This window comes from Urocitellus parryii, chromosome 15 (genome assembly GCF_045843805.1).
Source record: "Urocitellus parryii isolate mUroPar1 chromosome 15, mUroPar1.hap1, whole genome shotgun sequence".
NCBI classification, from domain to species: Eukaryota; Metazoa; Chordata; class Mammalia; order Rodentia; family Sciuridae; genus Urocitellus; species Urocitellus parryii.
The window spans coordinates 3,207,166-3,234,040 of NC_135545.1; the positions used below are offsets into that span (position 1 = coordinate 3,207,166).

The following is a 26,875-nucleotide window of genomic DNA, read 5'->3' on the forward strand; positions in this document are numbered from 1 at the left end:
CATGATTAGCACATTCACTGGTGGGAACAAGTTGGTAGGGGTGATTGGTCAGTACAAAAGGGGTGAAAGAGTAAAAGAAATTGAAGTTAAAGTGTAAAAGACCGGTAAAGTTATTGTAAAGTTTCTAAGCTGCAAAACCTGAGTTAAAATGTAAAGGACCAGGTATTGTTAATTTCTATGCTACACTCAAAACCTGAAATTCCTGTAGCTGTTAGGACAATTCCAGGGTCTGCCCAGTAGATATTCCCCCTGACCATTTAGTTGTTTAATAATCTAGGACTGGGCTGGAGATGGCTCAAGCGGTAGCGTGCTCACCTGGCATGCGTGAAGCCCGGGTTCGATCCTCAGCACCACATACAAAGATGTTGTGTCCACCGAAAACTAAAAAATAAATATTAAAATTCTCTCTCTCTCTCTCTCTCTCTCTCTCTCTCTCTCTCTCTTAATAATAATAATAATAATAATAATAATAATAACCTAGGACCCTGTGCAGCTTGGCACGTAGGCATCTCAGGGCCCAAACTTATCAGTTTGAATGTATCCCCCTCCTTAGGGCTGACCTATCACCCCTGCCTGACCTGTTCCCGCCAATGAATGTACTAATCATGTTCAGGAATTGTTGTTTGATTTTCCCGCGGTGTATGATGATTTGTTAAAGGGGACCATGACGTATGTAAAGTTCCTGCCCTCCCTAAAAAAGTGTACTTAAGCACTGCTCAACCCCTGCTCGGGGCTCTGGGCTGCTCTCCCTTGTTGAGTGAGCACGGAGCCCCAGCACGCTGGATCCTCAATAAATCCCCTTTTGCTGTTGCATGAGCCAGTCTCTTGGTGGTCTCTTCCTCTGTCGCAGCGCTGGACCCTTACATTTGGTGGATTGGCCGGGAATCCCGCAGCGCCGGACAGGAAGACCCCTACGGACTCCTCTAGGGGTAAGTAAGGCGCCTTTTTCCTTTTTCTTGCGATCGCTTAAAGCTCTCAGTAGCTCTCAGTTTGGTTTCGGTTTTAGGTTTAAGGGTTGGCAGAGTGGCTGCCGGTGGAGAGCATAAGCTCCCCCAGGCGGTGGTAGACAGACGTGTCCTGAAGTCACAGACCACGTCCCCAAGGGACACCTTGGAGGACTCGGGAAACAGAGGGACGGAGGTGCCCTCATCAGGCAGAGGGACAAAGGTGCCCTCATCAGGCAGAGGGACAGAAGTGCCCTCATCAGGTGGAGGGACGGAGGAGCCCTCATCAGGTCTGATTCAGTGACCCATCAGGTTCTGCCGGCTACTTTAGTCTTGTTCACTGTCTCGTGTTGAGTTTACTGTCTGCCTTTAGGGTACTCATGTTAAGCATTTACTGTTTGTCCTTGTCTGTGTCACATTTGTATTGTCCCTGTCTTTGCCTGAGTAACTCTCATTATGGGACAAAGCCATTCCACGCCTCTGTCCCTGACCCTTGATCATTGGACGGAGGTCCGCTCAAGGGCCCAGAATCTTTCTTTTTCAGTGAAACGCCGGACCTAGCAGACTCTCTGTGCTTCGGAATGGCCCACGCTCGGAGTTGAATGGCCCCCAGGAGGGTCCTTCCACCTCCCTCTAATCCGCAAAGTCAGAGATATTGTCTTTCAGCTGGTGCCGCCTGGCCATCCAGATCAACAGCCGTATATTTTAAGCTGGCAGGACCTCTGTGAATTTCCTCCCACATGGGTGAAGTCTTTCCTTGTCCCAACCCCCACTCCAACCTCTTCCCCCACGATCCTATCACTCAAACCTTCCGCTCTTCCCCCTCGTCCCTCCATTCTCCCTGAGTCACAGGATTTAACTTTACTGGACTCCTCCCCCCCTCCTTATCCTCTACCCATGCTCCCAAACCCCCAACCCGTCCTAGATGACCCTCCCACCGCTAACTCAGTCTCTCTAGAGGTGATTGGGTCAGACCCAAGCCCTCCCGGGGACTTCCCCCGCGGTAGCAGCAGCCCCTCCCCCACCGGAGGAAACTGGGCCAACTAAAGGAACCCGCTGGCGGCAAATAATGGAAAACTTGGAAGCCCCTGTGATGCTTCCTCTTCGTCCCTATGGGCCCACAATAGATGATGGGCACAGGTGGGAGATGCAGGCTTACCAATACTGGCCTTTCTCCTCCTCAGATCTATACAACTGGAAAAATAACAATCCCCCTTTTTCTGAGGACCCCACCCGACTTACAGGTTTAGTCGAGTCGCTGATGTTCTCACACCAGCCCACCTGGGATGACTGCCAACAGCTTCTGGAGACTCTCTTCACATCAGAGGAATGAGAGAGAACCCTCCTGGAAGCCAGAAAGAATATTCTTGGACCAGATGGGAGACCAACCCAACTTCCCAACATCATTGAAGCTGGCTTCCCCTTAAGCCGACCCAACTGGGACCCTAACACCTTTGAAGGCAGGGAGCATCTGTCCACTTATCGTTGGGCTCTTATAGTGGGTTTCCAAGCGGCCGCCAGGTGGCCAACTAATTTGGCCAAGGTAAGAGAAATTATCCAGGGACCCAATGAATCTCCCTCCATGTTTCTGGAGAGAATTATGGAAGCATATAGGAGATACACTCCCTTTGATCCTCAGGCAGAGGATCAAAAGGCATCTGTTGCAATGGCTTTTATTGGGCAGGCTGCCCTAGATATTAAGAGAAAGTTACAATGTTTAGATGGACTACAAGATATGACCTTAAGAGATTTAGTCAGAGAAGCTGAGAAAGTATATTATAAGAGAGAAACTGAGGAAGAGAGGGAACAGAGGAGGGAGAAGGAAAGGGAACAAAAGGAAGATGAAAGGAGCAAAAGGCAGACTAAAGCGTTGGCGAAGGTCCTGGTCACAGCCACAGATAGACCAGAAGTTAGAAAGCAGGGAGACAGGAAGGGATACCTGGGCCCACGCCAAAGGCTGCCCCTGGCCTCAGATCAATGTGCCTACTGTAAAGAAAAGGGACACTGGGCCAAAGAGTGCCCCAAAAAGAAGCAGCCACGCCAGCCAGCCATGCTGACTCTAGAAGATGACTAGGAAAGTCGGGGCTCGGATCCCCTCCCAGAGCTCAGGGTAACATTTGAAGTGGAGGAGACCCCAGTGGACTTTGAAGTGGATACAGGAGCAGTATATTCAGCCCTTAAGACCCCACTGGGCCCTCTATCTAATAAAAGATCCTTAGTTCAAGGGGCTAATGGCAGTAAATATCGGGCTTGGACAACAAAGAGGACTATGGACCTAGGAAGGGGAAAAGTCCACTACTCTTTCCTAGTAATCCCAGAATGCCCGGCCCCATTAATGGGCAGGGACCTACTCACCAAGCTCTGGGCTAAAATAACCTTTAACCCTGATTGCCCCCAAGTGGAATTCTAAATCCTTCAGTAAAGACCCCCATAGTCATGGCTTTGACTATGTCAGTAGAAGATGAACTTCAACTCTTCACGCCCCCTAGGACTGATCAAACAGCTAGACTACCCCAGAGATGGATGAAAGATTATCCTGATGCCTGGGAAGAAACTGCTGGGTTAGGTCTAGCCATAAAACAACCTCCAGTAGTAATAGAATTAAAAGCCTCTGCCTCTCCAATCAGTGTCAAACAATATCCTCTGAGCAAAGAAGCTAGGGAGGGGATAAGGCCCCATATTCAGAAATGCCTGGCTCTGGGGGTCCTAAGGCCCTGTCAGTCGGCCTGGAATACCCCCCTGCTACCAGTAAGAAAGCCAGGAACTGGGGACTACCGTCCTGTTCAAGACCTGAGAGAGACCAACAACAGAGTGCAGGACATTCACCCCACGGTGCCTGATCCATACGATTTGCTTAGCACCCTGAATCCGGAGCGGATATGGTACACTGTGCTGGACTTAAAAGATGCTTTCTTCTGCCTGCCCCTACATAAGGACAGTCAGTTGTTGTTTGCTTTCGAGTGGATAGACCCAGAAACAGGAACATCTGGCCAACTAACCTGGACTCGACTCCCACAGGGGTTCAAAAACTCCCCCGCTCTCTTTGATGAAGCTCTCCACAGGGACCTCAACGACTTCAGAACTGCACACCCCGAAGTCACCCCACTCCAATATGTGGATGATCTGCTGCTGGCAGCCGACACCAAGGAGAACTGTGAGTCTGGGACCCAAGCACTATTATCCGAGCTTGCTCAGCTCGGATATAGGGCTTCTGCCAAAAAGGCCCAAATCTGCCAGCAAGAAGTAATCTTCCTGGGTTATTCTCTTAGGGGCAGCAAACGATGGCTCACTGAGCCCAGAAAACGAACCATTGTGCAGATACCACCCCCATCTGATAAGAGACAGCTCAGAGAGTTTCTTGGGACTGCCGGCTTTTGCAGGTTATGGATTCCTGGGTTTGCGTCTCTGGCTGCCCCTTTATACCTGCTGATAAAGGGGGATGCCCAATTCCAATGGACCCCTGAACACCAACAAGTTTTTGATAATATCAAAAAGGCGCTACTATCTGCTCCGGCCTTAGCACTCCCAGATGTAGAAAAAACCCTTCACTCTCTACATCGAGGAAAAGAAAGGAATAGCACGGGGAGTGCTCACTCAGAATTTGGGACCTTGGAAAAGGCTGGCAGCATACTTATCAAAAAAACTGAACCCAGTGGCTAGCGGGTGGCCCCATTGCCTAAGGGCTATAGCAGCGGCAGCCCTTCAAATAAAGGATGCTGATAAATTAACATTGGGACAGAAGCTGACCATTATAGCCCCCCATGCCCTAGAGAGCATCATCTGTCAGCCTCCAGACAAGTGGCTATCAAACTCCAGAATAACCCATTACCAGAGCCTCCTACTTGACAAGGACAGAATAACGCTGGGACCCCCTGCTCCACTCAACCCGGCTACACTGCTGCCAGAAGAATCATCAGGACCCGTCACTCACGATTGTCAACACATACTGGCAGAGGAGACCAGTGCACAACGAGACTTAAAGGATCAGCCACTGCCTCGCCCTGAGGTCGTATGGTTCACGGATGGGAGCAGCTTCCTCCAAGACGGTAAGCGGTGGGCTGGAGCAGCAGTAGTTAGAAAAACTAATGTCATCTGGTCCTCTGGCCTCCCAGAAGGCACATCAGCTCAAAAAGCAGAACTGATTGCCCTTACGAAAGTACTGGAGCTAGCATCAGGCAAAAGGGCCACCATATACACTGATAGCCACTATGCATTTGCCACTGCTCATACACGGGGCTATTTACCAGCAAAGGGGGCTATTAACCTCCGCCGGGAAGGAAATAAAGAACAAAGATGAGATCCTCCACCTTCTCTCGTCAGTAAAAGGCCCTAAAGAACTGGCTATAGTGCACTGTCAGGGGCACCAGAAGGGGAACGACCCCTTGGCGGTTGGAAACAGACGGGCAGATGAGGAAGCTAAGTTGGCAGCCCTAAACAGAGTGACCCTGTTAACTGTTTCCACGCTGGGGGAACAACAACCAGGAGACTTGGCTGCACAGGAACATTCAGGCAACTTATGGCCTGGGGACACAGATACAGAACTCCGGGATCCCACAGAGTCAAGTTTACAATTTCAAAAAGCCCAACTTTACGTCAAAGATGTACACCAGCTCACCCATTTAGGCTCAAAGAAGTTACAGGCACTCTTAAAGGACAAAAGAAAGGACTTATTGTTGACTGACTCGCAGAGGAAAGAAATAGCTGAGCAGGTGACTAGAGCTTGTCAAGTCTGCCGGTTAGTTAATGCATACCCATCCAAGCTTCCTGTAGGGAAGCACTTACGAGGGACCAGACCCAGACAATTCTGAGAAGTGGACTTTACTGAAATTAAGCCAGCAAGGTATGGACTTAAGTATCTCCTAGTCTTTGTAGATACTTTTTCAGGATGGGTCGAAGCCTTCCCCACAAAGAAAGAAACAGCTCAGATGGTGGTCAAAAAGATTCTAGAAGACATCTTTCCAAGATTCGGACTGCCTAAGGTAATGGGGTCCGATAACGGACCGGCGTTTGTGGCCCAGGTAAGTCAAGGATTGGCCAGGACCCTGGGGATTAATTGGAAGTTACGTTGTGCTTATAGACCCCAGAGCTCAGGACAGATAGAAAGGATGAATAGAACCATCAAAGAGACCTTAACGAAATTAAGCTTGGAGACCAGCATAAAAGATTGGATTATGCTCCTACCTTATGCCCTGTTTCATGCAAGAAATACCCCCTCCGCCTCTTCGTGTAACCTTACCCCCTATGAAATTCTCTATGGTGCCCCTCCTCCAATCAGGGACCTGACCCCAACCCTGAGGCTTAACGATTCCTTTCACACCCCCTTGCTTAACAGACTTAAAGCCCTTGAACACACCCAGCGATACCTGAGGAAACAGTTGGCCACTGTTTATCAGCCCGGAGACAAGGGAACCCCACACCGATATCAAGTGGGAGACTTCGTCTACGTCAGACGACATCAGGTGTCATCCCTGAAACCCCGCTGGAAAGGATCATACCAGGTGCTGCTCATAAGGCCTACAGCGGTAAAAGTAGATGGGATCACTTCCTGGATCCATGCCTCCCATCTCCCATCTCTGTCCAGACTCCGGCTGGAAACTGGAACAGACTGGTAACCCTCTCAAGTTGCATGTCCGTCGTGGGTAGGGCTATGGATTCTTCCCCTGACCACCTGCAGCCCTAATCCCCATCAGCCTGTTCAGCAACAGTGGCAAGTTATAAATCCCACTGGACAAGTAGTATGGTCCATTTCACATACAGCCCCCTTATGGACTTGGTGGCCATCTCTCCACCCGGACATTTGTCAACTGGCCATAGTCCTCTCTGGCTGGGACCTCCCTGACATAGAGGACCCCACACAGATCCCACTCAACCCCAAACCAGGGCAACATTCCCCACGGGGTCACCATATGCATTATGGATGTCATCGCTCCTATCATCGGTGTAGACTAGCCAGTCTTGATTATTATGTGTGTCCAGCTGATTTCCGAAGTCACAAACAGGCCCGAACCTGTGGAGGGCCCAGTGACTTTTATTGCAAATCTTGGGGTTGTGAACAAACGGGAGCTGCATGGTGGAAACCAAACTCCCCAGACAGCATGATTCAGGTAGGGCGAAATGACACCTGGATAGATCCCAGGAACTGTTTTGCTAGCCAAGTGTCAAGGACTCGATGTGGAAAAAATAGTCTATGTAACCCCCTCAATATAACTTTCACTTCCAAAGCAAGGGGCTATCTCAGAACAACATGGCTTACGGGAAATACTTGGGGAATGCGATTCTATGTTTATGGCCCCACTTATGACTTTGGCCTCTGGTTCACCATCCAACTTAAACAGGAAGAAAATCCCACAGCAATAGGGCCCAATCCCCTCAAGCCATGCCTAGAACTACCAGAACCCCTCTACCATCTCATTCCTCCCGGTTTTGTCTTTGCCTACTTCCCCACTCCGGAGTACAGCTGACTCCTCCCCCTGGGAATTGATTAAAGGAACCTTTATGGTACTGAACTCCACACAGCCAGATCTCACTCAATCCTGCTGGCTATGCCTCTCTGCCACGCCCCCCTATTATGAAGGGACAGCAGTTAATGGGACTTATGCTTAGAGGAAGGACTCGTGGAAATGAACGTTTGAAGTGACATTGCATGTATGTTTGAGAAAGGTGACCCTGCTCAAGGACCAGGGCGGATCCGGGTTTAAGGAGGATCCTACTGGATTAGGGCGGATCAGGTTTTAGGGAGTATCCTCCCGCTCCTTGGGTTTAGGGCATTCCCGGTTTAGAACAATCTGGGTTTAGGGCGGTTCCAGGTTTAAGGTTATTCCTGCTGGGAATAGGGCGTATCCTGCTGCCTGAGTTCCCGTTGAGTTCTCGTGGAATTCAGAAAGTATTTGGGATAAAAAGCCTGGTGGAGTACGTGAATTTAGCAGCAGAACGTGGATTTCCCCAGAACGTGTTTGTAGAGGGCCGGTGTGAGTTTGGGAATAAAGAATTGCTGTTTGAATCTACAAAGCTGTGAGTGGCTCGTGATCTTGTGCCCAGCCAGACTGCGGCACTGACCCGCTTGTGTTCTTGTTCAGTATGCCGGGTGCATGGGGCTCTGTGGCCCTTTCTGCTGGTGGCTCACAGCGTGTGGCTTGGAGCTAGGGTGGCATGTCCTTTTGGAGTGAGCACCCTATGGCCCACACCTGGCTGTTAACATGAACATATTTCTGGTTCATTTGGAGACTTGCAGCAGCTGAGCCCTCTGAGGTGCTGGGTCCTGTGCATCAGATGCAGTTCTGTGTGTCTATGGGACCCCTGCCATATTCGTCAATCATCGACTTCTAAGCAAGTGGAAAGAAACTGAAAGGAGGGGCTGAGGCCAAAATATTCACTCCTTCTCTATTCAAGTCTTAGCTTTTGAGCAGGGCACTTGTCTGCCAGGGCCATTGGTGGCTTCCCCTTTTGTCTGGCCACGCTTTTTTTCTTCCTTATAAACATTTGGACCATTGTCTTTGTACTAATGAGACCCCCCTTTGAGTGAACTCCAGGTTTGTAAGGAGATCCATTCTCTATCTTTCTGGTCTGCCTGTCTTTGAGTCTCTGGCACACTTCTCAGTAAAGCCCTCTAGAATTGTAATTTTTGGCAAATGGCTCTCTGAGCCTGTCCCACAAAGGTTGCATTGATCACCTGTCGCTTGTACCTGTGCATTTTTTCACTGACATTTCACTTGCATTGCGGCTGCATGTTTGTATGGTGCCCCTCTTCCCCGGGGTACCTCTGGGCAGGGAGAGGGGCAGAAGCAGCGGTGGCCTGGACATTTAGCTCTGAGTCAGTTGGGCACATCTCTTTTGATTATTGCTGCCAGTTTCATAGGGCAGAGGGGCCTTAGGCAGATGTCGGGCCGAGAGAAATATTCAGGCTATCGAGGGTGCCAGAAGGAGATGCTGGAGCAGCAGGAGACTTATCTCGGCTGTTTGTCTGCAGATGCTCGGCTTTGGCTGGGGCTCAAGGTTGGCTCTGATTCCTTCTAACTCTTGGGCACAGTGTGTTTTGTTCTCTCTCTCTCTCTCTCTCTCTCTCTCTCTCTCTCTTCTTTTAGACTTTCTATGAGGGCTTCTTGACATCTCTTCATTTTAGACCTTCTTTGTTGGGGCCCCATCCTAGGTCTGGATAGTGGGCTGCATCAGATCAGCCCAGGGTTTCTCCGTGTAGGAGGGAGTATGATTTTCCAGCTTATGAGCTCTGGGGTGGAGAAAGGCTGGCACACAAAACTGCCTTGTCGTCTTCAGACATTTCCCTCTGGACAACATGGGCAGGTCCTTTAGTCCCTGGCAGGGGCATCTGGAGAGTTTTTATCTGTAGGTTGTGGCTCTGGTCTCGGGACAAATCTCCCACCTTCATCTTGGGGGGTGAGTCTTTGGTCCTAGGAAGCCTTTGGCGCTGAGGACATCACAGAGGAAGGAATAGCCAGTATTGGGGGGGGGGCATCATTTGTTGCCTCTGAGGACAAGGGGGCTGAGGGGACACTCTGCTGTCCTATTGGTCTTGGCAAAGTTGGTCCTGGGTCCTCTTCTGGCTCACGGGGAAAACTGTTTCCTTTCCTGTCTTTCCTAGTCAGGTTTTCTGTTTAGCTGATTTCCGCTGGGTCTTAGAGACCACTAGGCTCCTGGCTAACATCTGCTTGGACTGTCCATCTAGACAGGCTCTCAACCAAGGGGGCTGTTTCTGTACTATCTCTTGACAGCAATCCATGTAAGAGAAATGGTTCAGGGGTTTCAATAACAATCAAAGGACCTCAGCAATGACTCTCTCGTCTAAAGATCCTTCTGGTGGCCAGCCCACATCTTGGGTGGGCCACTCTAATTCACAGAGTATGCAACCTTTGTGGAGTGAGTCTCACCCACAGTTACCAGGAAAACCTTCCTAAAGGTTTCTAACACACATTTCAGAGGCTCAGTTTCCTTAGTGTGCCTCCCGTGTTCCACCCTGCGTCCGTGTCGCACACTTAGAACCAAACACACTTAGGACAAGACTCCCTTCGTCCATCTCCAGCCCCTCCCCTCGCGGGGGCTTAGGGCCCTCTTAGCCTTGCGGGTCGGTATCAACCCCGACCTGGAGCTTTCACCTGGACGTTGGTTGGTGAAATTCTGCCATAGACTGTATGAGGGGCCACAGAACCGCGGATCAGGACTCTGCACTCGCTTCAGCCCTCGGGTTGGGTCGGAACCCTTCCCTTTCTATACGCCCAGATTCCAACAATTCCAAACCAAACTGAAAAGGGAGTCGCGGTTTCCCCTCTGCTCACTGACCCCGAACAGAGACTACTCGGGCGACTCTCCGGGTCCGTTTCAGCTCCAACCACTTTGGAGGTACTCGGGACCCAACAGAGGGTGATCAAGCCTCTCTTCCACCCGCTTAGGCCTTGAAGGGGGAGTCAGGTGGGCTGCAAAACCAAATGGATGCGGGACCTAACTGTTCAGATGGGTGGTTCTCCAAAACCCTAACTCTGGTTCCTGCTGCCTGTGGGTTCTGTTGTGCTCCAGGGTGGCAGCCCCCAGGGTGCTGGGTGAGCCCATCTTCATTCAGGCCAATAGTGGCCTAGGCGAGCCAAGGAGCCAAGGGGACTGTTGTTCCCCCTCACCCTAGGGAAGCTGGTCCCTGGAGACAAGAGAGGCAGAATAGCCTTCCTTACCTCCTCTGTCCCATCTGGGTGGCCAAAAATGTAAGGACAAACGAGGCAAGGCACCGAAGACAGCAGGAAACAGTTTTATTTGGCTGCAGCCAGGTTCAGAGGGCACAGCTTTTGCTGTAATCAATCAATCCCCTGAACCCTGAGTTCAGGGAGTTTCAGAGTTTTACACCCAGCATGTAAGGCGGGGGGGCTCAGAAGTTCACAGTCTGCAGAAGTTCCCATAAGAGCAGCTTTTTCTTTCACTGTTCTGGGCAAGTTAACCTTCCAAGGACAGCACCTGAGAAGGGGAGAGCTTATTCTCCCCTTTCTTTCCTCCCCCTGCCAGCTGTTACCATGGAGCCCAGTTGGTAACTCCTCTTATCCTAAAAATGTAGACATCTCTGTGAAGCCCAGCTCCAGGCCAGAGGCCTTGTTTGCACATTTCTTCAAAGTACTATACTGCATATGTGTGAAAAACTAGTAAGGGGTGTGCAGCACCTGGAGTGCAGGAATCTTCTCGGCCAGTGGCCAAGTAAACAGGGCAACATGAAAATAGGAAGTTTATCTACAATGGACTCTTTTGCTGACAGTCTAAAATCAGCCATGGTGAAGAGGGCTTTTCTGTGGAGAAAGGGGGTGCCCACTTCAATCTGGAAATCCCAATAAAGGTGCTTCTCCCTGCTCACCTGGTGTTGGGTTCTGTTGTTGCAGTGCAGGGGCTGCACACCTACACCAGGCCCTTTGCATATGACAGACACAAGGCAAGACTCCTGCCACAGAGCCTGCTCCCCTCAGCATGACCTGCCTCTTACCCTGTAGCCCACCATCCCTGAATCTGGGAGAAGGAAGTCTCTTCCCTCCCAACAGCCTGCAGCCATGACCTGAAGAGCAGGCCTGCCTGCCTCTGGCCAGCTCCTGTTCCAGTCCCCCCTCCCCTGGACAGGACCCCTGAGGGCTCCCTGCTCTTTCATGTTCTGTTAATCCTCCTCCCAGGGGTACCAGAGTGGAGCCCACAGGAGCCAGCAAGGGATGTCCTGCAGCCCTGGTGCACACCAAGGTCAGGCCTCACATGTCACTCACTCCATGGTAAGGTCACAGGAGGCATCACCTACCTCATTTCCAACACCTTCTGCAGCCCAGATGGGGGTCCTAGTTTGAGGTCCAGCAGCAGGTGGGGTGCACAGCCTCTCCTCATAATGGAATGAAGCCTCATCGCCCATGCACACCTAGGGTTTTTCCCCACAACTTTCCTTTGGATTGGGGTGGGGAGTACCCATAGAACTGCTTAGTGAGACCGGGTGTGGTGGCACACACCTGTAATCCCAGCAGCTTGGGAGACAGAGGCAGGAGGATCGCAAGTTCAAAGCCAGCCTCAGCAATTTCGCAAGGTGCTAAGCAACTCAGTGTTAGGTCAGTGGTGGCGACTTAGAACAAAGCAGCCAAGAGGAAAGGAACATCAATCAGGTGCCAGTGGAAACACCTGTCAATCAGTGAGATCTCCTGGCTAACGCCTGTCAATCAGCGGGACGCCCTGGCCAATCCTGGAGTTCAGCCAACTCCCCTGACCAACTCCAAAGGGACAAGGGACCCTAAAAACACCTTTTCCTGTCCCAAGCCCTTCCCTTCCTGCTGTAAGCCCCATAAAATCCAGTCTGGTCGAGCTCTCACGCGGTTTCTCCTCAGACCCTTCTCCTGTCCACTCCGTGGGTCTGATGAGTTCCACCCAGGAGTGATATCTGAATAAAGCCACATTCAGCAGCCTTTTTAAATCTGCCTCCTTTGGTTGCTGCCCTCCTCGCCAGATCTGACACTCAGTGACACCCATTTTCTAATAAAATACAAAATAGGGTGGGGGTATGGCTCAGTGGTGAAGTGCTTCTGAGTTTAATCCCTGGTAAACCCAGCACCCCCTTCCCCCAAAAGAACTGGTTAGTGAAATATTTTGGGGACAGAATTGGAGGCAGCCAATCCCTTTCATGGTGGATGGGGGAGCATGGGTGGTGCACAGTGGCTTAGCAACACATGGGGTTGGGTTTCACTTAACTGGGTGAACACTCTTTATATATATATATATATATATATATATATATATATATATATATATATATAAAAGAGAGAGGGAGAGACAGAGAGAGAATTTTCAATATTTATTTATTTTTTAGTTTTCGGTGGACACAACATCTCTGTTTGTATGTGGTGCTGAGGATCGAACCCGGGCCACACGCATGGCAGGCGAGCGCGCTACCGCTTGAGCCACATCCCCAGCCCTGGGTGAACACTCAAGGTGGGGAACAAGGCCATTCCAGATGGTAAAGGGGCACAGCAGCGCCCCCCTGTGGGTAGTGTCCACCTGACTGGGATCTCACTCAGGCCTGGCACAGGCTAGGCAACTGCCCTCCCTGGGCCACACCCCTGCTCCTGGCTCTCTTGCTGTCTTCAACCTGCACCCTGGGATGAGTGTGTTTGCAAGATTGAGCACCTTTGTCCTGTGCTGTCCCTCTCCAGCTCTCCAGAGGGTCACAGTGGACTCCAGCAGCAGGCCACCCTTGCTGCCTGCTCTGATTTAGCATTGCATGTTTGCTGTCCCCTGCAGAATGTCATCCCCAGGGAATGGTTGAGCTCCACAGTGAAGCAGGCCACCAGGAGAGAGCCCAAGATCTCCTGGGAACAAGGGACTTGGGCAGCCATGAAGTAGAACACCCCATTTCACTGACAGGAAAACAGGTGACAACCCTGGGCAGTGAAGGGTGCAATCCTGGCTGGGACAGCAGGGCACAGTGGGAGGGGAACCCTGGGACAGGGGAGCAGTGGCCTCTCTGGAGACACGTTCCAGTTGAACCAAAGGGGTAGACCTGGCCACATCCCTAGCTCCTGCACTGGGAACCTAGTGAGGTGCCACACACCTGTAATCCCAGTGCTTCAGAGATGGAGCACAGAAGAGGGCAAGTTCAAGGCCAGTGTCAGCAACTTAGCAAGACCCTGTCTAAATAAAAGCAGCCTATGTGGGTGACAGTGGTGGAGCAGAGCCTGGTATGGGAGGCCCTGGGTGCTGTCTGCACATGGGACCCAGGCTGCCAAGGGGAACAGGTGCTCAGCCAGGGGGCTGCCTGTGGCAGTGCTGCCAGGGAGAGCAATGACTCAGTGGTGCCCTCTGATGTTCAAGTTTGAAATCACAGTGGATAATTGTGGGAGACCACACTTACAGGTGACTGAGTCACACTCCCTGGCTGGGTGCTGAGGCACCTAGTCACAGAAATGTGGCAGAGCTTTCCCCACTCTTCTTGGGTGCAAGGGTGGCTGTCTTGTGCATGGTGTGTCTTGCTACAGCCCCATGGTTGAAGCTATGCCCACCTGTTCCTTTGTAATATGACCCCTTGCCCTGTTTAGGACAGAATCTTCCAAGGAAGTGCCTTGTGTGTGTCCCCTTCTCTTACTGTGCCCTTGGGTGTGGCCTACCCAGGTGTCAGTCAACCTGCTGACAGTGGACATCATGAAGACAGACTCAGCCCCCTGAAACCTGACCCCTTGCCTCATTTGAATGGCTTCTCCTCAATAAAAGGGGTCAGCGCGCGTGCTCTGGCTCTCTCTCTTCCTGTAGACCTTTAAGGTCAGAGGATCCTTCACAGTGACCCCAAAGAAAGAAAGTATTTGTTTCTCTTGTGTGGTTATTTTGTGCAGCCCAATTAGCCTAATTTAATTGGAGTGACCCCTGAGCCTTTTAGTTGCTAACTGAAACCCGGCAGATAATTTTTTTTTTTTTCCAGGAAAGAAAGTCCCACATAATTGCACTCCTGGACAGACTTATGCAAAGAACAGTTTGTTGTTTGGGGGATTCCGTGTGGTGGCACACAGAGTATGGGGCTTTATTTTTTGTACCCAGGACCTTGCATCTATAGGCGAGCCCTATAACCACAGCTACAACCCTGACTGATGGTGACTTTGTTTAAACTGGAAATTGGACCCAAAGACACTTGACCACTGAGCTCCATCCTTGCCCTTTTGCATGTTTTACTTTGAGACAGGGGCCCTCTAAATTGCCCCAGCTGGCCTTGCAATCCTCAGGCCTCAGCTTCCTGGAGTCCCTGGGCTTATAGGCATGGGCCACTGAGACAGGCTAGGGACATCTTTATTTATACTATGTTCACAATGTTTCTGAATTTTGAGTTTAGCTGGGTTGTATTTTATTTCACAACCCTCCTCTGGCTTCCAGTCACCCAGTGGCTTCTGATCACCCTGTGTGGCCCAACTGGCTCCTGCCAACGCTGTGTCCAGATGATAGTAAGTCTGACAGGACAACTCTGTGCAATCTGCAGTGACTGGAGAAATATCTTTTTGAAGCTAGGCGTGGTGCCATGTGGACTCCCAGCCTCTCTGGAGGCTGAGACAGTAGGGTTGCAGTTCCAGGCCAGCCTTAGGAAGGAACATCTTGTCTGGTCATATCCGCGCTCATCTTCTCCCCTCTTGTCTCAAAACAATCAAGTAAACCTGGGGCTGGTGCTCACTGGTATAGCTGCCCTGACTTTAATCCCTAGTACACAAAAGAAAAAGGCAGGGTGAGGTCATGGGCCAGCCTGCAAGTCCTGGTAAGAAAGTTCAGGGTCATTGAGGGCTTTTTCCAGGGTATAAGTGAGGATGATTGTGTGTGTTGGAAAGGACCCTGCAGAACAGGGTGACCTGGATGCCCATTAGTCATCCCAGGAGTCCTGGTGCCACCAAGGGGAAGGCACTGGGGTGTGGCAAATGTTAGCCCTCAGGGCACTTTGGAGGCAGAAGCACAAGGTCCCTGACTCCTCCCCAGGGCTCCCACCCTGGGTCCCCACCAATGCCCCCACACACACACACACAGTGTCCCCCAGCACTGGGCATAGAACCCAAGGGGGCTCTGCCTCAGAGCTTCATCCCCAGTCCTCTTTATTTTGGGACAGGGTCTGGCCAAGTTGCCCAGGCTGGCCTCCAACTTGGAGCCCTTCTGTCTCAGCCTCAGGAGGGTTAGGGACAGCAGGCCTGCACACTTCTCCCACCTTGGGTCCCTGGCGCTGAACAGACTCAGGATGTAGGAGACCTGAAGGGTAATAATTGGTGCATGTGCAAAGCCAGAATGCACACAGAGCAGTCAACCCCAGTTTATCTAAACAAAGGGCCCTGGCTCCCAGGTGCAGGGCGGCCCTCCCTGCTCAATAAAGGGGAGGAGCAAAGGCGCACTTTTCCCTCACGGCCAGCAGGCGGCGCGCAGCGAGGGCACGTTGGGCAAATGCTTCTCCTTCTGGCCAGCAGAGGGCGGCAGCCGGGGCTCGCTCAGGGAAGGTCAGAGCTGGAATCCTGGGGGTCCTGGTTCCTAGCCGGGCTCCCTCCCTTTATGTCTGTCTCTGTCTCATTTGTCCCCTTGTAAAATGGGGCCAGTAAGACACAGTGACCCACAGGTAAGTATTAGCACGTTGTCAGGAGGACATCAGTGACCTTTCATTTCTTTACCTTTACCTGGGGCTGAGGACCCACCCAGGGCCTCACAGGTGCTGGGCAAGCTCTGCCCCTGGGCCACAGCCCTGGCCTCAGACTCAGAACAAGGTGATTTTAAAGCAGCTCCCTGTCCCATTCCCAGGCGACCAGATGACCTGAGCTGAATGCTGCTCCTGAACCTCTGGTTCCTTTTTTGTGGCTGGTGTTGGGGATGGCACCCAGGGCCCTGTGCAGGCCAGACAAGCACCAGACCAACTGAGCTACATCCCAGCCCCTGAAACTTTTATTCCTACACTGATAACTGTGGGAATCTGCACACCAGGGTCACATGGGGCTGGACTTATTTATTTCCTGTTCAGCCTGCTCAGGATATGAAGATGCTGAAAAGTGAATTTCCACAATTCATTTTCTTACCTTTTTCTTAAAAGAAAAAAAAAAGATTTTTTGGCTGTAGTTGGACACAATACCTGTATTTTACTGATTTATATGTGGTGCTGAGGATGGAACCCAGGGCTTCTCATGTGCTAAGGAAGCATCTACTGCTGAGCCACAACCCCAGCCCCTTTCTTTTTTTTCTTTTTAATACTTGAGATCCTGGGCTGGGGATGTGGCTCTAGTGGTAGCGCGCTTGGGTTCCATCCTCAGCACCACATACAAAGATGTTGTGTCCGCCGAGAACTAAGAAAAAATAAATACATGTTAAAATTCTCTCTCTCTCTGTCCCCCTCTCTCTCTCACTCTCTCTTTAAAAAAAAAAAAAAATACTTGAGATCCACCTGGGGTCTCTAGCACTGAGCTCCACCTCTAGTTCTTTCTCTTTCTGGGGGTACAGGGGGTGAAGTCAGCAACCACCCAGGCCTGTTTTATATTTGATTTAGAGACAGGGTCTCACTGAGTTGCTTAGGGCCTCCCTTTTGCTGGGGCTGGCTCCTCCTGCCTCTGTCTCCTGGGCCCCTGGGATTTCAGGCCTTCATCACAGCACCACTCTCTAGTCCTTCTTAATTTAATTTTTGGTACGGGGGATCAAACTCAGGGACACTTTACTGTTATTGAAAGCTCTGTCCTTGTCCCCGATGCCAATACAATTAGGAGGATATGTATTTGGGAAAAAGGAAAAAGTTTATTGCTTTGCTAGCAAAAGAGAAGCCCAGGGGCTGGGGATGTGGCTCAGTTGGTGGAGTGCTCACCTCCCATGCACAAGGCCTTGGGTTCAGTCCAGAGCACCACAAAATTAATAAATAATGTTATATCCATCTACAGCTCAAAAAATATTAGAGAGGGAGAGGCACAGGGGCCTGGTATGGTGGCACACACCTATAATCCCAGCAGTTTGGGAGGCTGAGACAGGAGAATCCCAAGTTCAAAGCCAGCCTCAGCAACTGAGAGGCACTAAGCAACTCAGTGAGACCCTCTCCTTAAAATAAAAAACAAAATACAGCTGAAGATGTGGCTCCATGGTCGAGTACCCCCGGGTTCAATCCCCAGTACCTTAAAAAAAAGAAAGAGAAGCCCAGGACTCCTGTCTTAGAGGCTGTGTTCTGCCCATGAGCAGGAAAGGTGGCTTGGAAGGAGGGGACTGGAAGTCCACCTCCCTGGGTTCTCTGTTGGAGGGTAATTCACTTGTTAACTTGGGAGGCAGTCACTCTGGCTCTTCAGGCACCATCCCCTAAACCTGGATGACTTCATGCCTATGGTGGTGTGCACTCAAGGACAGATAAACCTGCCTAAAAGGGGGAAGAAAGGGAGTGCTCTTTCCCCTGAGATTAGGGAGGGGGAGATTAGGGAGGAGCTGGGAGAGAGGAAGACCAATAAAATGTCCATTTTAAAAATAGGTGACAGTGGCAGAGCAGCCAGAGCTCCCTTCAGAGCATAAAGTGGGCACTGTTGCAGGAGGACTGCGTGTTTGTGGGAAATTTAGCAAGACCTTGTCTCAAAATATTGCCAATCACAACATATCTAGGAACATTAGCCTGATACAGACTTGTTCCTTGCTGGGTGCAGAGGTGAGCAGCTCTACTCCCAGTAGCTGGGAGGCCCTGGCAGGATTGCAAGTTTGAAACAAGCCCCAGCAATTGAGCCAGGCCCTAAGCAATTTAGGAAGGGAGACCTGCTTCAAACTTGTTGCCCTGTTTGCCTACTTCTTTCTCTCTCTCTGTCTCTCTCTCTCTCTCTCTCTCTCTCTCTCTCTCTCTCTCTGGTGTTTTTTGTTTGTTTGTTTGTTTTTTGTTTTGGTATCTGGGATTGAACTCAGGGGCACTTGACCACTGAGCCACATCCCCAGCCCCAGCCCTATTTTGTATTTTATTTAGAGACAGGGTCTCACTGTGTTGCTCAGCACCTTGCTGTTGCTGAGGCTGGCTTTGAACTCACCATCCCCTGCCTCAGCCTAAAGAGCAGCTGCAATCACAGGCGTTCACCACCGCACCCTGCTCTCCTTTTGCCATACTGGGTATTGAACCCAAGGCCTTGCACGTGGTAGGCAGGTGCTCTACCACTCAGCTACACTCCCAGCCCTTTGTACTATTGTTATTATTATTATTAGTGCTTGGGAATGAACTCAGGGCCTTGTGCATGAGAGAGAAGCACTTTACCAACTGGACTATATCCCCAGCCTTCTGTATTATTTTGAGAAAGGCTCTAAATTTTCCAGGGTGGTCTTGAACTTGCAATCCTCCTTCCTCAGTCTCCCAAGTCCGTGGGATCACAAGTTAACACCCTATATTTGGCAGTATTCCTTGATTGAATGTTCTTGTTGACATAACCCAATCTAGTCCCAGTGTGTGGGGGTCAAGAGCAGGTTCTCAGCTCTGGCACTGCTGGCATTTTGGGGCCAGATGAATTTGTTAGAGCCGCCTGAGCAGGCTAAGACCCATTATGTGAGGGGATAGAACAGATCCATATAATTGAGCTACAGCCAATGGCAGGTGTCATTTTTGCTGTGACTGATTCCTAGTGGAAGCCAAGGACAGAGGTCACAGGCTGTCTCTGGGTTCAGATGTCACAAAGACCAACCATCACCAATGAGGTGAGAATGAATGGCACCTGCCTGAGCGTGACCTCTGGGTCCCTAGGGCTGGGTTCATGGAGATGCTCATTCAATGTCGAGTAAATGGACTAAAGGAGTGCAGGAGTGGGTGAGTGGGAACTGAGTGAGTGGATCTGTGCACATTTCCTCTATGACCTCACCGACGCCTCATGCAACCCTGTGTAGGGACTCTGCATTTTGACTGTTATACACTGAGAAGTAGATCTATTCTGAGGTCACTTTCTCAGTGTCCCGTGACCAACATAGTGAGAGGCAGGTCCAGGCTAAGCCCCTCTAAAGCTGGTGGTGGTGGTCACCCTCGGTTCTTAGCTAGGAGTGCACTGTATGATCACCAAGGACATTTGCAAAGACATATGACATATGACGTATGAAATGTTATATTCCTGTATGTAACTATAGGCATAGTTGTGAGCATGTAGACACACCACCTGGGCTCTTCCTCAGCCTCCTGAAGCAGTGTTGGTGGGGCAGGGACTGAGAGATGCCAGGCAACAAGTGCTTGTGTCCTTCCTTCCTTCCTTCCTTCCTTCCTTCCTTCCTTCCTTCCTTCCTTCCTTCCTTCCTTCCTCCCTTTTCTTATTTATTCATTTATTTATTTATTTCTGTACAGGGGATTGAACCCAGGAGTCTTTACACATTGAGCCACATCCCCAGCCCTTTTTTATATTTAGTTTAGATAATAAGGCCTCAATAAGTTGCTTAGGGCCTCACTAAGTTGCTGAAGCTGGCTATGAACTTGGTATTCTCCTGCCTCAGCCTCCCACTTGGTGACAATGACAGGCGTGCACACCAGATTACAGCTGTGCACCACTGGGCCTGGCAAATGCCTGTTTTCAAAAGGATGCCTGAGAGGGCTGGAGATGTCGCTCAGCAGTAGCGCGCTCGCCTGGCATGCGTGCGACCCGGGTTCGATCCTCAGCACCACACACAAACAGATGTTGTATCTGCCGATAACTAAAAAATAAAATATTAAAATCCTCTCTCTTTAAAAAAAAAAAAGGCTGCCTGAGAGATTCTGCTGTGAAACACTTCTCTACATTTAAACTATAAAGCAATACAAAAGACAGGAAATAAAATGTTTCTATTCCATAGAATTCATTCCCCTTTTGTCATTCCAGAAGGGACTGGTTTCTGTTGAGGGAACACATCCAAAGGCCACCTGTGGGGGTCCTCTGTGGCAGGGCTGGGTGAGCTGAGGGTGCTTGTTTGCAGGTGGAGCTAAATCAGCTGGGATAAAAAATACATCTTTGAAGTCACGTGGGGAAGGACAGAAGGAATGAGAAAAAAACAACAACAACACCAACAAACCAACCTCAGATGCCTGGAGGCAGCCTTTGGTGGGTTTCTGGAGGGACTAGTGCATGAAGGGTGGGCCATCTCCCACCCCAGCTGAACCCACCATCAGTGAGGTCTGCGCTCACTAATGGGGTGTGGAAATGGACTAGCTTTTACCCGGGGTGTCACAAAATGCCCAGGTCTTGGGAGGCGCTGGCTGAGACCAGGGTTGGCCCAAGGCCGTGACATTCCGGGTTTCCATACCACCTTGCTGACACCTGGAGAGCTCAACACTGCCCTCACCATTGCCTCCCCAGCAGCAGCATCACCAGCTCTCAGCCAGCCTGCCAGAAGAGGGAAAGCATCCTTCCTAAGGAACAGAGGGGGCACGGAGGCTCAGAGACAGACCTACACAGCAGAGGTGGGAGAGGACGCGCTGACCTCCACCTTGGTCTGCCTGACGCCAGAGACCACGCTGGTGCTTGTACCCCCACCCACCAGGCCAGGCTCCCACCCAGGAGGGGGCAAGCTGAGCCAGTGACATCTTCCCAGCAGACCTCACACAGCATCCCAAAGCCATCAGCTGTCTAGGGCTCCACAACCCAAGGCACAGTCACACATCATGGGGGCCTGAGCTTGTGAAACTTCCTCTCCTGTGAGCTGTGTCTTCACTCCCTGACCACTGACCCTGGCAGGAAGCTCCTCTTCTGGCTGTCCCCTCCCCCATGGGTTAGGGACAGGCAAACAGTCTGGCCTTCAGGCTCCACCCCAGGTGTCCCTGTCAATCAGGAAGACTCAGACACCACTGATGTTAAAACAGTGAAGGAGGAGGGGGAGGCACCCAGAAAACGGCTCATGTTCCTCACTTCTCAGACCATCATCTCCCTTGACACATCAGGGATCTCCAGAGATGAGCCAACAGGAGAGATAGATGGCCTGATGTCCATAAAGATATGCAAACCCACCCAAGAGTATAGGGGGAAAGAGAGGGGTCTATTCTGGGCATTGGGTCCCCCAATCCTGGAGGCCTAGAAGGCTCCCATCTGCCATCTGCAAGGGGAGAACCAGGAAGGCAGAGCTACAGTCCAAGTCCAAGGTCCTGAGATCAGGAGCTCCAGTGTCCCAGGGCCAGAGAACCTCATGAAGCTCCCAATTCAGGAGGAGAGTGCATCCACCCTTCCCCCACCTGCTTGTCCTATTTGGGACTCCCAAGGTTGCCTGAGGCTTGCCCACACTGACCAGGGCAGTCTTCCTTATTTATTTATTTATTTTTTGGTACGGTGGATTAGAACCAGGGATATTTTACCACTGAGCTACATCCCCAGTCCTTTTTATTTTTATTTTTTATTTGGAGACAGGGTCTTGTTGAGTTGCTTAGGGAGGGCCTCACTTAGTTGCACAAAGGATGGCCTGGCACTTGAACTTGGGATCCTCCTGCCTCAGCCTGCCTAGTCACTGGGATTACAGGCTGCCCCACAGCTGTCCAGGGCAACCTTCCTTACTTGGTCTATGGATTGGAAGGCTTATCTCTTCCAGAAAGACCCTCACAGACCCAGCCAGCAACTGTGTCTTACCAGCTTCTGGGCCTCTCCTGACCACCAAGTTGACACATGATCAACCCTCGCGCTGCCAGTCACAGGCTTTCCCTGAATCCTGGACTTGCTATGGCTTAGATTAGCACCTTGTCTTTGTCCAGTTAGCCTAGGACACGGAACCATCCTGTGGTTGGCAGTGCCACTCATGTTCAGGAGGAGCAAGATGAGGCCAGAGTTGGGCCAGGGCTCTGGGAGTGGAAAGGAAGAGAGTAAATTGAAAAGGATTAATAAAGTAGAATCAGAAGGGCTCAGTGACCAGCTGGGCATGGAGGCCAGGTTTTGCCTGTAGGGGAGTCACACACCACAGGTGGAACAAACTCTCATTAAAATCAATTAATTAATTATGTTTGCAGCACTAGGGACTGAGCCCAGGGTCTCCTGCATGTAGGCAAGACCTCTACCCTGAGAGATACCCCAGCCCTGTTTTCTTTCTTGTTCCTCTCTTTGGTGCTGGGGTAGGACCCAGGGGTGCCTAACCACTGACCTACCTCCCGGGCTCCCCTTTTTTAAATATTTATTTTTTACTTGTAGTTGAACACAACACCTTTATTTTATGTATTTATTTTTATGTGGTTCTGAGGATCGAACCCAGGGCCTTACAGGTGCTAGGCAAAGGCTCTACTGCTGAGCCACAATCCAGCCCCCATCGGGGCCCTTTTTAAGTTTTATGCTGAGGGCTGGGGATGTGGCTCAAGCGGTAGCACACTCGCCTGGCATGCGTGCGGCCCTGGTTGGATCATCAGCACCACGTACCAACAAAGATGTTGTGTCCACCTAGAACTAAAAAATAAATATTAAAAAAAAATTCTCTCTCTCTCTCTTTATAATAAATAAATAAATAAATAAAGATCTTTCCCCAACACACTCTACTTCACATGCTCTGTCATCTATTGGTTAGCGAGTTTTTGTTCTTGTTGTTGTTGTTGTTGTTTTTCAATTATACTTAAAAGATATATCCCGTTTCCCATCTAAAAATATTCAATTTCGAAGGTTTTTGGAAGATTCCGTACTTTCCAAACATATAATATGTGCTCTGATTTTCCTATATTTGAGACCAAACTGATTATAGGGTCCACAAAGACCCAGGAGCAGGGAGCAGGACCTGGCGACCTGAGACTCCCGCCCCCAGCGCGCACGTGCGCTTTCAGCCTGCCCCGCCCCTGCCCCGCGCCCCGTTCCGCCTCATTGGCCGGTGCTCCCACAGACACGCCCACCCCCGCCCTTCCATTGGGCGCTGGAGTCAGGGACTTCGACTGGAGGCTGGGGCACCGCTATAAAAGGCGTGATGAGGAGCAGCTCAGGACTCCTGGCACAGTTCTTCCTGTGCACCTTCGCGTAACCTCCTGGCGGCTTTTCCCGACCATATGGACCCCGGACGCCAGCTCCAAGGCGCTCAGGAGGGCCCTGCCTCGCCCTCACCTGTATCATCCTCCACCCGGAGGAGGCGGTCCTCTCGGGTACCGCGTGGATCCGCAGGTGAGGGGGGAGCAGCGGACCTGTGGGCATGGGCCCAAGGGCCAGCCCCTGGAGGGCTGGATGCGTTGAAGAAAGAGTTTGACACCTCTCTCTTTCCCTGCCCTCCCTCCCTCCCCATCTCCCCTCCTAGGAGCTGCAGCTGGGCAGACGCGACCCGGAATCCTCGCCGTGTGAGTGCTTAGCCTTGGCATCTGGAAAGGGAATCCGGGGCTTCCGAGGGCGCCAAGCTCGGCCTGGGCGAGTGGAGTGGAGGGTCGGCGCCTGGACGTGCGCTGCTGTTTTCCAACCAAACACCCCTGACTGGGCCCTCAAGACGGGCTTTAGGACCTCGGGCCCCTTACTCCCCTCCACCTGCAGAACTGGGATCCTTTCTTCCTGTCCATTTAGGAAGCGCTTCACAATCAAAGACTTTGAAATCGGGCGTCCTCTGGGCAAGGGCAGATTTGGGAATGTCTACCTGGCTCGACTGAAGAAGAACCATTTCATCGTGGCCCTGAAGGTCCTCTTCAAGTCCCAGATCGAGAAGGCGGGACTGGAGCACCAGCTGCGCAGGGAAATCGAGATCCAGGCGCACCTACGGTAAGGACAGGCTGTGCCTGCGCCTCTCACGCTGGCTCTCTACGCCGGTTTCCCCTTCCTGCTGCACATCCCAACTCCTGTCCCACTGCCCCCAAGTAAGCCCTGGGCCTTGATTTTTCTGTGCTGCTCATCCTAGTTCAACCATATAAAGTTTCCTCCCTGGGTGGACATCCCAATCCTGACCACGGTCCCTGACCCCAGCACAGTTTGCCCCTTGTGTGACCAGTCACTGGTGATAGCAGCAGTTTTGGGCTCAGGGAGAAGTTTGACCCACCCTCCGTCCCTCCTGCAGACACCCGAACATCCTACGCCTCTACAACTATTTCTATGACTCTACCCGGATATACCTGATTCTGGAGTTTGCTCCCAGGGGTGAGCTCTACAACTTGCTGCAGAGAAGCGGCCCCTTGGATGAGCAGCGCACAGCCACGGTGAGGGGGCCTGGGCTCTGGGGGCCTTGGGCTCACTGCCCGCCTGTGGTGGGGTGGGGGGCTCTGGCTGGTCAGATTGCCTTATAAGTTGATTTCTGAACTTTATTCTGAGAATTTTAGATAGTGAATAATCCTCACATTTTGATACTTTAGTTACCCTAAGTGTATCCAGAATATTACTTGTATGTGTAAAAGTTGAAGTCATTTCTTGAATCTGACTCTACTCTCTTGTACAATATAAGGAGCCAAAAACACTTATTGAAAGGCTATGAGGGATATACTGAATAAATGTATGGAACTCATAACTAGAGGTTTTTTTGTTTTTGTATTGTGGGTGGGGGATGGATTCTGAGAATTGAACTCAGGGGCACTCAACCACTGAGCCACATCCCCAGCCCTGTTTTGTATTTCATTTAGACACAGGGTCTCACTGAGTTGCTTAGTGCGTCACCATTGCTGAGGCTGGCTTTGAACTCATTCTCTCCCTGCCTCAGCCCCCAGAGCCTCTGGGATTACAGGCATGCACCACTGTGCCCAGCAGTAACTGGAGATTTCTAGAGGGCACCAGGACAGGACCCACAGCCATGGCCATGCCAACAGTGGTGGCTGGCAGCTTGCTATCAGGATGAATGACCCCACTTAGCCTCCTGGTTCTCCTATTCCCTCTGGGGCTCAAGTCTTGGGAGATGGTGATTGGCTCAGTGGAGGTTCTGTCTGGCTACTTGCTGTGGGAGGGCAATAGGACCTGTCCAGTTCAACATCCATCCTTTCCCCTTCCCAAACTGGACCTCTGGTGCCACTAAAAGGTGGTGTTGGGGTGAGTTGCAGAGAGCAAGATTCTTCTGCACTCCCAAGGTTCAGGAGGAGCATTCTGTCTGATGGGAAGTGTGGAAGGCTTGCCTTTCAGATGTCTTCACTTTGTTCACAGATAATGGAGGAGTTGGCAGACGCCCTGACATACTGCCACAACAATAAAGTGATTCACAGGGACATTAAGCCAGAGAATCTGCTGCTGGGGCTGATGGGTGAGGTGAAGATTGCAGACTTTGGCTGGTCTGTGCACGCCCCCTCCCTCAGGTAGGTCAGATAGTGGTTGGGTGGGCCCCGGGTGCCAGTCAAGAGTGGTCCAGTTGAATTCATTGCAAATGTAAGACCCAGATACAACCTGGGTTTGTACCTGAACACTGCCATTTTTTAAGTAGAAAATGGTCAAATATTTCCTGGGCTGGAGATGTTCCTGAGTGGTAGAGGGTCTCTGGGTTCAATCCTCAGTACTGCAACTTAATGACTTATTGTGGTCCAACTGGAACTTTTATTTTCTGATCTTTGTTAATGTGTGACTTTAGCAATAAGATTTCATGTAAATACCTAATAACTTATGAACCATTGCCGCATACTTCCAGCAGTGTGTTGTTCTATAAGAATAGATTAGAATCCATTCACTGGGTCCTTAATGTACCATCACTCTGTTTCTTGATGCTGAGAATATTTTTGTGAAAGTGTTCTGGATCATGAGCTAAATGATTGCATGAATTTCAACACACGTTTTTATGGTCCCGGTACTTGCTTTCTCTGTACCTTGGTCCATGATAAACGTTGGTGTCTTCAAACCCTGGTGCTTGGGCGGGGACTTCCAGGATTCCCCTGATCTGGGCCTCTGCACAGTGCTCCCCTCTCCCTCCACCAGGAGACAGACTATGTGTGGGACTCTGGACTACTTGCCCCCAGAAATAGTGGAAGGCAGGACCTACGATGAGAAGGTGGACCTGTGGTGCGTCGGGGTGCTCTGCTACGAGCTGCTGGTGGGACGGCCACCCTTTGAGAGCCCCTCTCAGAGCGAGACCCAGAGGCGCATCCTCAAGGTGGGATGGCCACACAGCGGGCATATACGGGGAGCTGGGTGGGGGCAGCTGCTGAGCCTGGGGGGGACTGGGGCACACACATGAGGTTACCTGCTAGGTCCCCGAGGAGTGCCTCGAAGAGGCACAGAGAACATGGAGCAAAGGAATGAACCAGACTTCCCTTGTTTCTCCTTGGCCTCATCAGGTGGATGTGACTTTTCCCGCCTCAATGCCCGAGGGGGCCCAGGACTTGGTCTCCAAGCTTCTGAGATACGAGCCCTCAGAGCGGCTTCCCCTGGCTCAGGTCCTGGAGCACCCCTGGGTGAAGGCTCACTCCCGGAGGGTGTTTCCTCCCGGTTTTCAGAAGACTTCCTGAGCCCATCTACCTCTGTCCTTCGTGTGCACCCAGGGAAGGCTTCCTCCTTGTCTTTTTAAATATAGGATGCTAACTAATAAAGACTTGAGTCATTTATAACAAAGGCTTTTTGGTTCTGTGCATTCATGCGCAACTGGGCAGTGTGTTTTTTGTTTTGTTTTTTGGAATCGGGAAAACTGCCCGATGGGGCGCTCTTGGCCTT

The 26,875-nt window shown here is 51.1% G+C and overlaps 1 protein-coding gene across 1 annotated transcript; it reads left to right on the plus strand.

Annotated features, from left to right (window-relative positions):
• Positions 1 to 664: 664 nt before the first annotated feature.
• On the plus strand, positions 665 to 26,673 carry LOC144250456 (aurora kinase C-like). Its single transcript, XM_077793298.1, has 9 exons — positions 665 to 669; positions 4,007 to 4,098; positions 23,175 to 23,446; positions 23,577 to 23,713; positions 23,834 to 24,025; positions 24,318 to 24,456; positions 25,385 to 25,533; positions 26,144 to 26,318; positions 26,503 to 26,673. Exons 1-9 carry the CDS (start codon positions 665 to 667, stop codon positions 26,671 to 26,673), a joined length of 1,332 nt encoding a protein of 443 aa, XP_077649424.1.
• Positions 26,674 to 26,875: the final 202 nt, after the last annotated feature.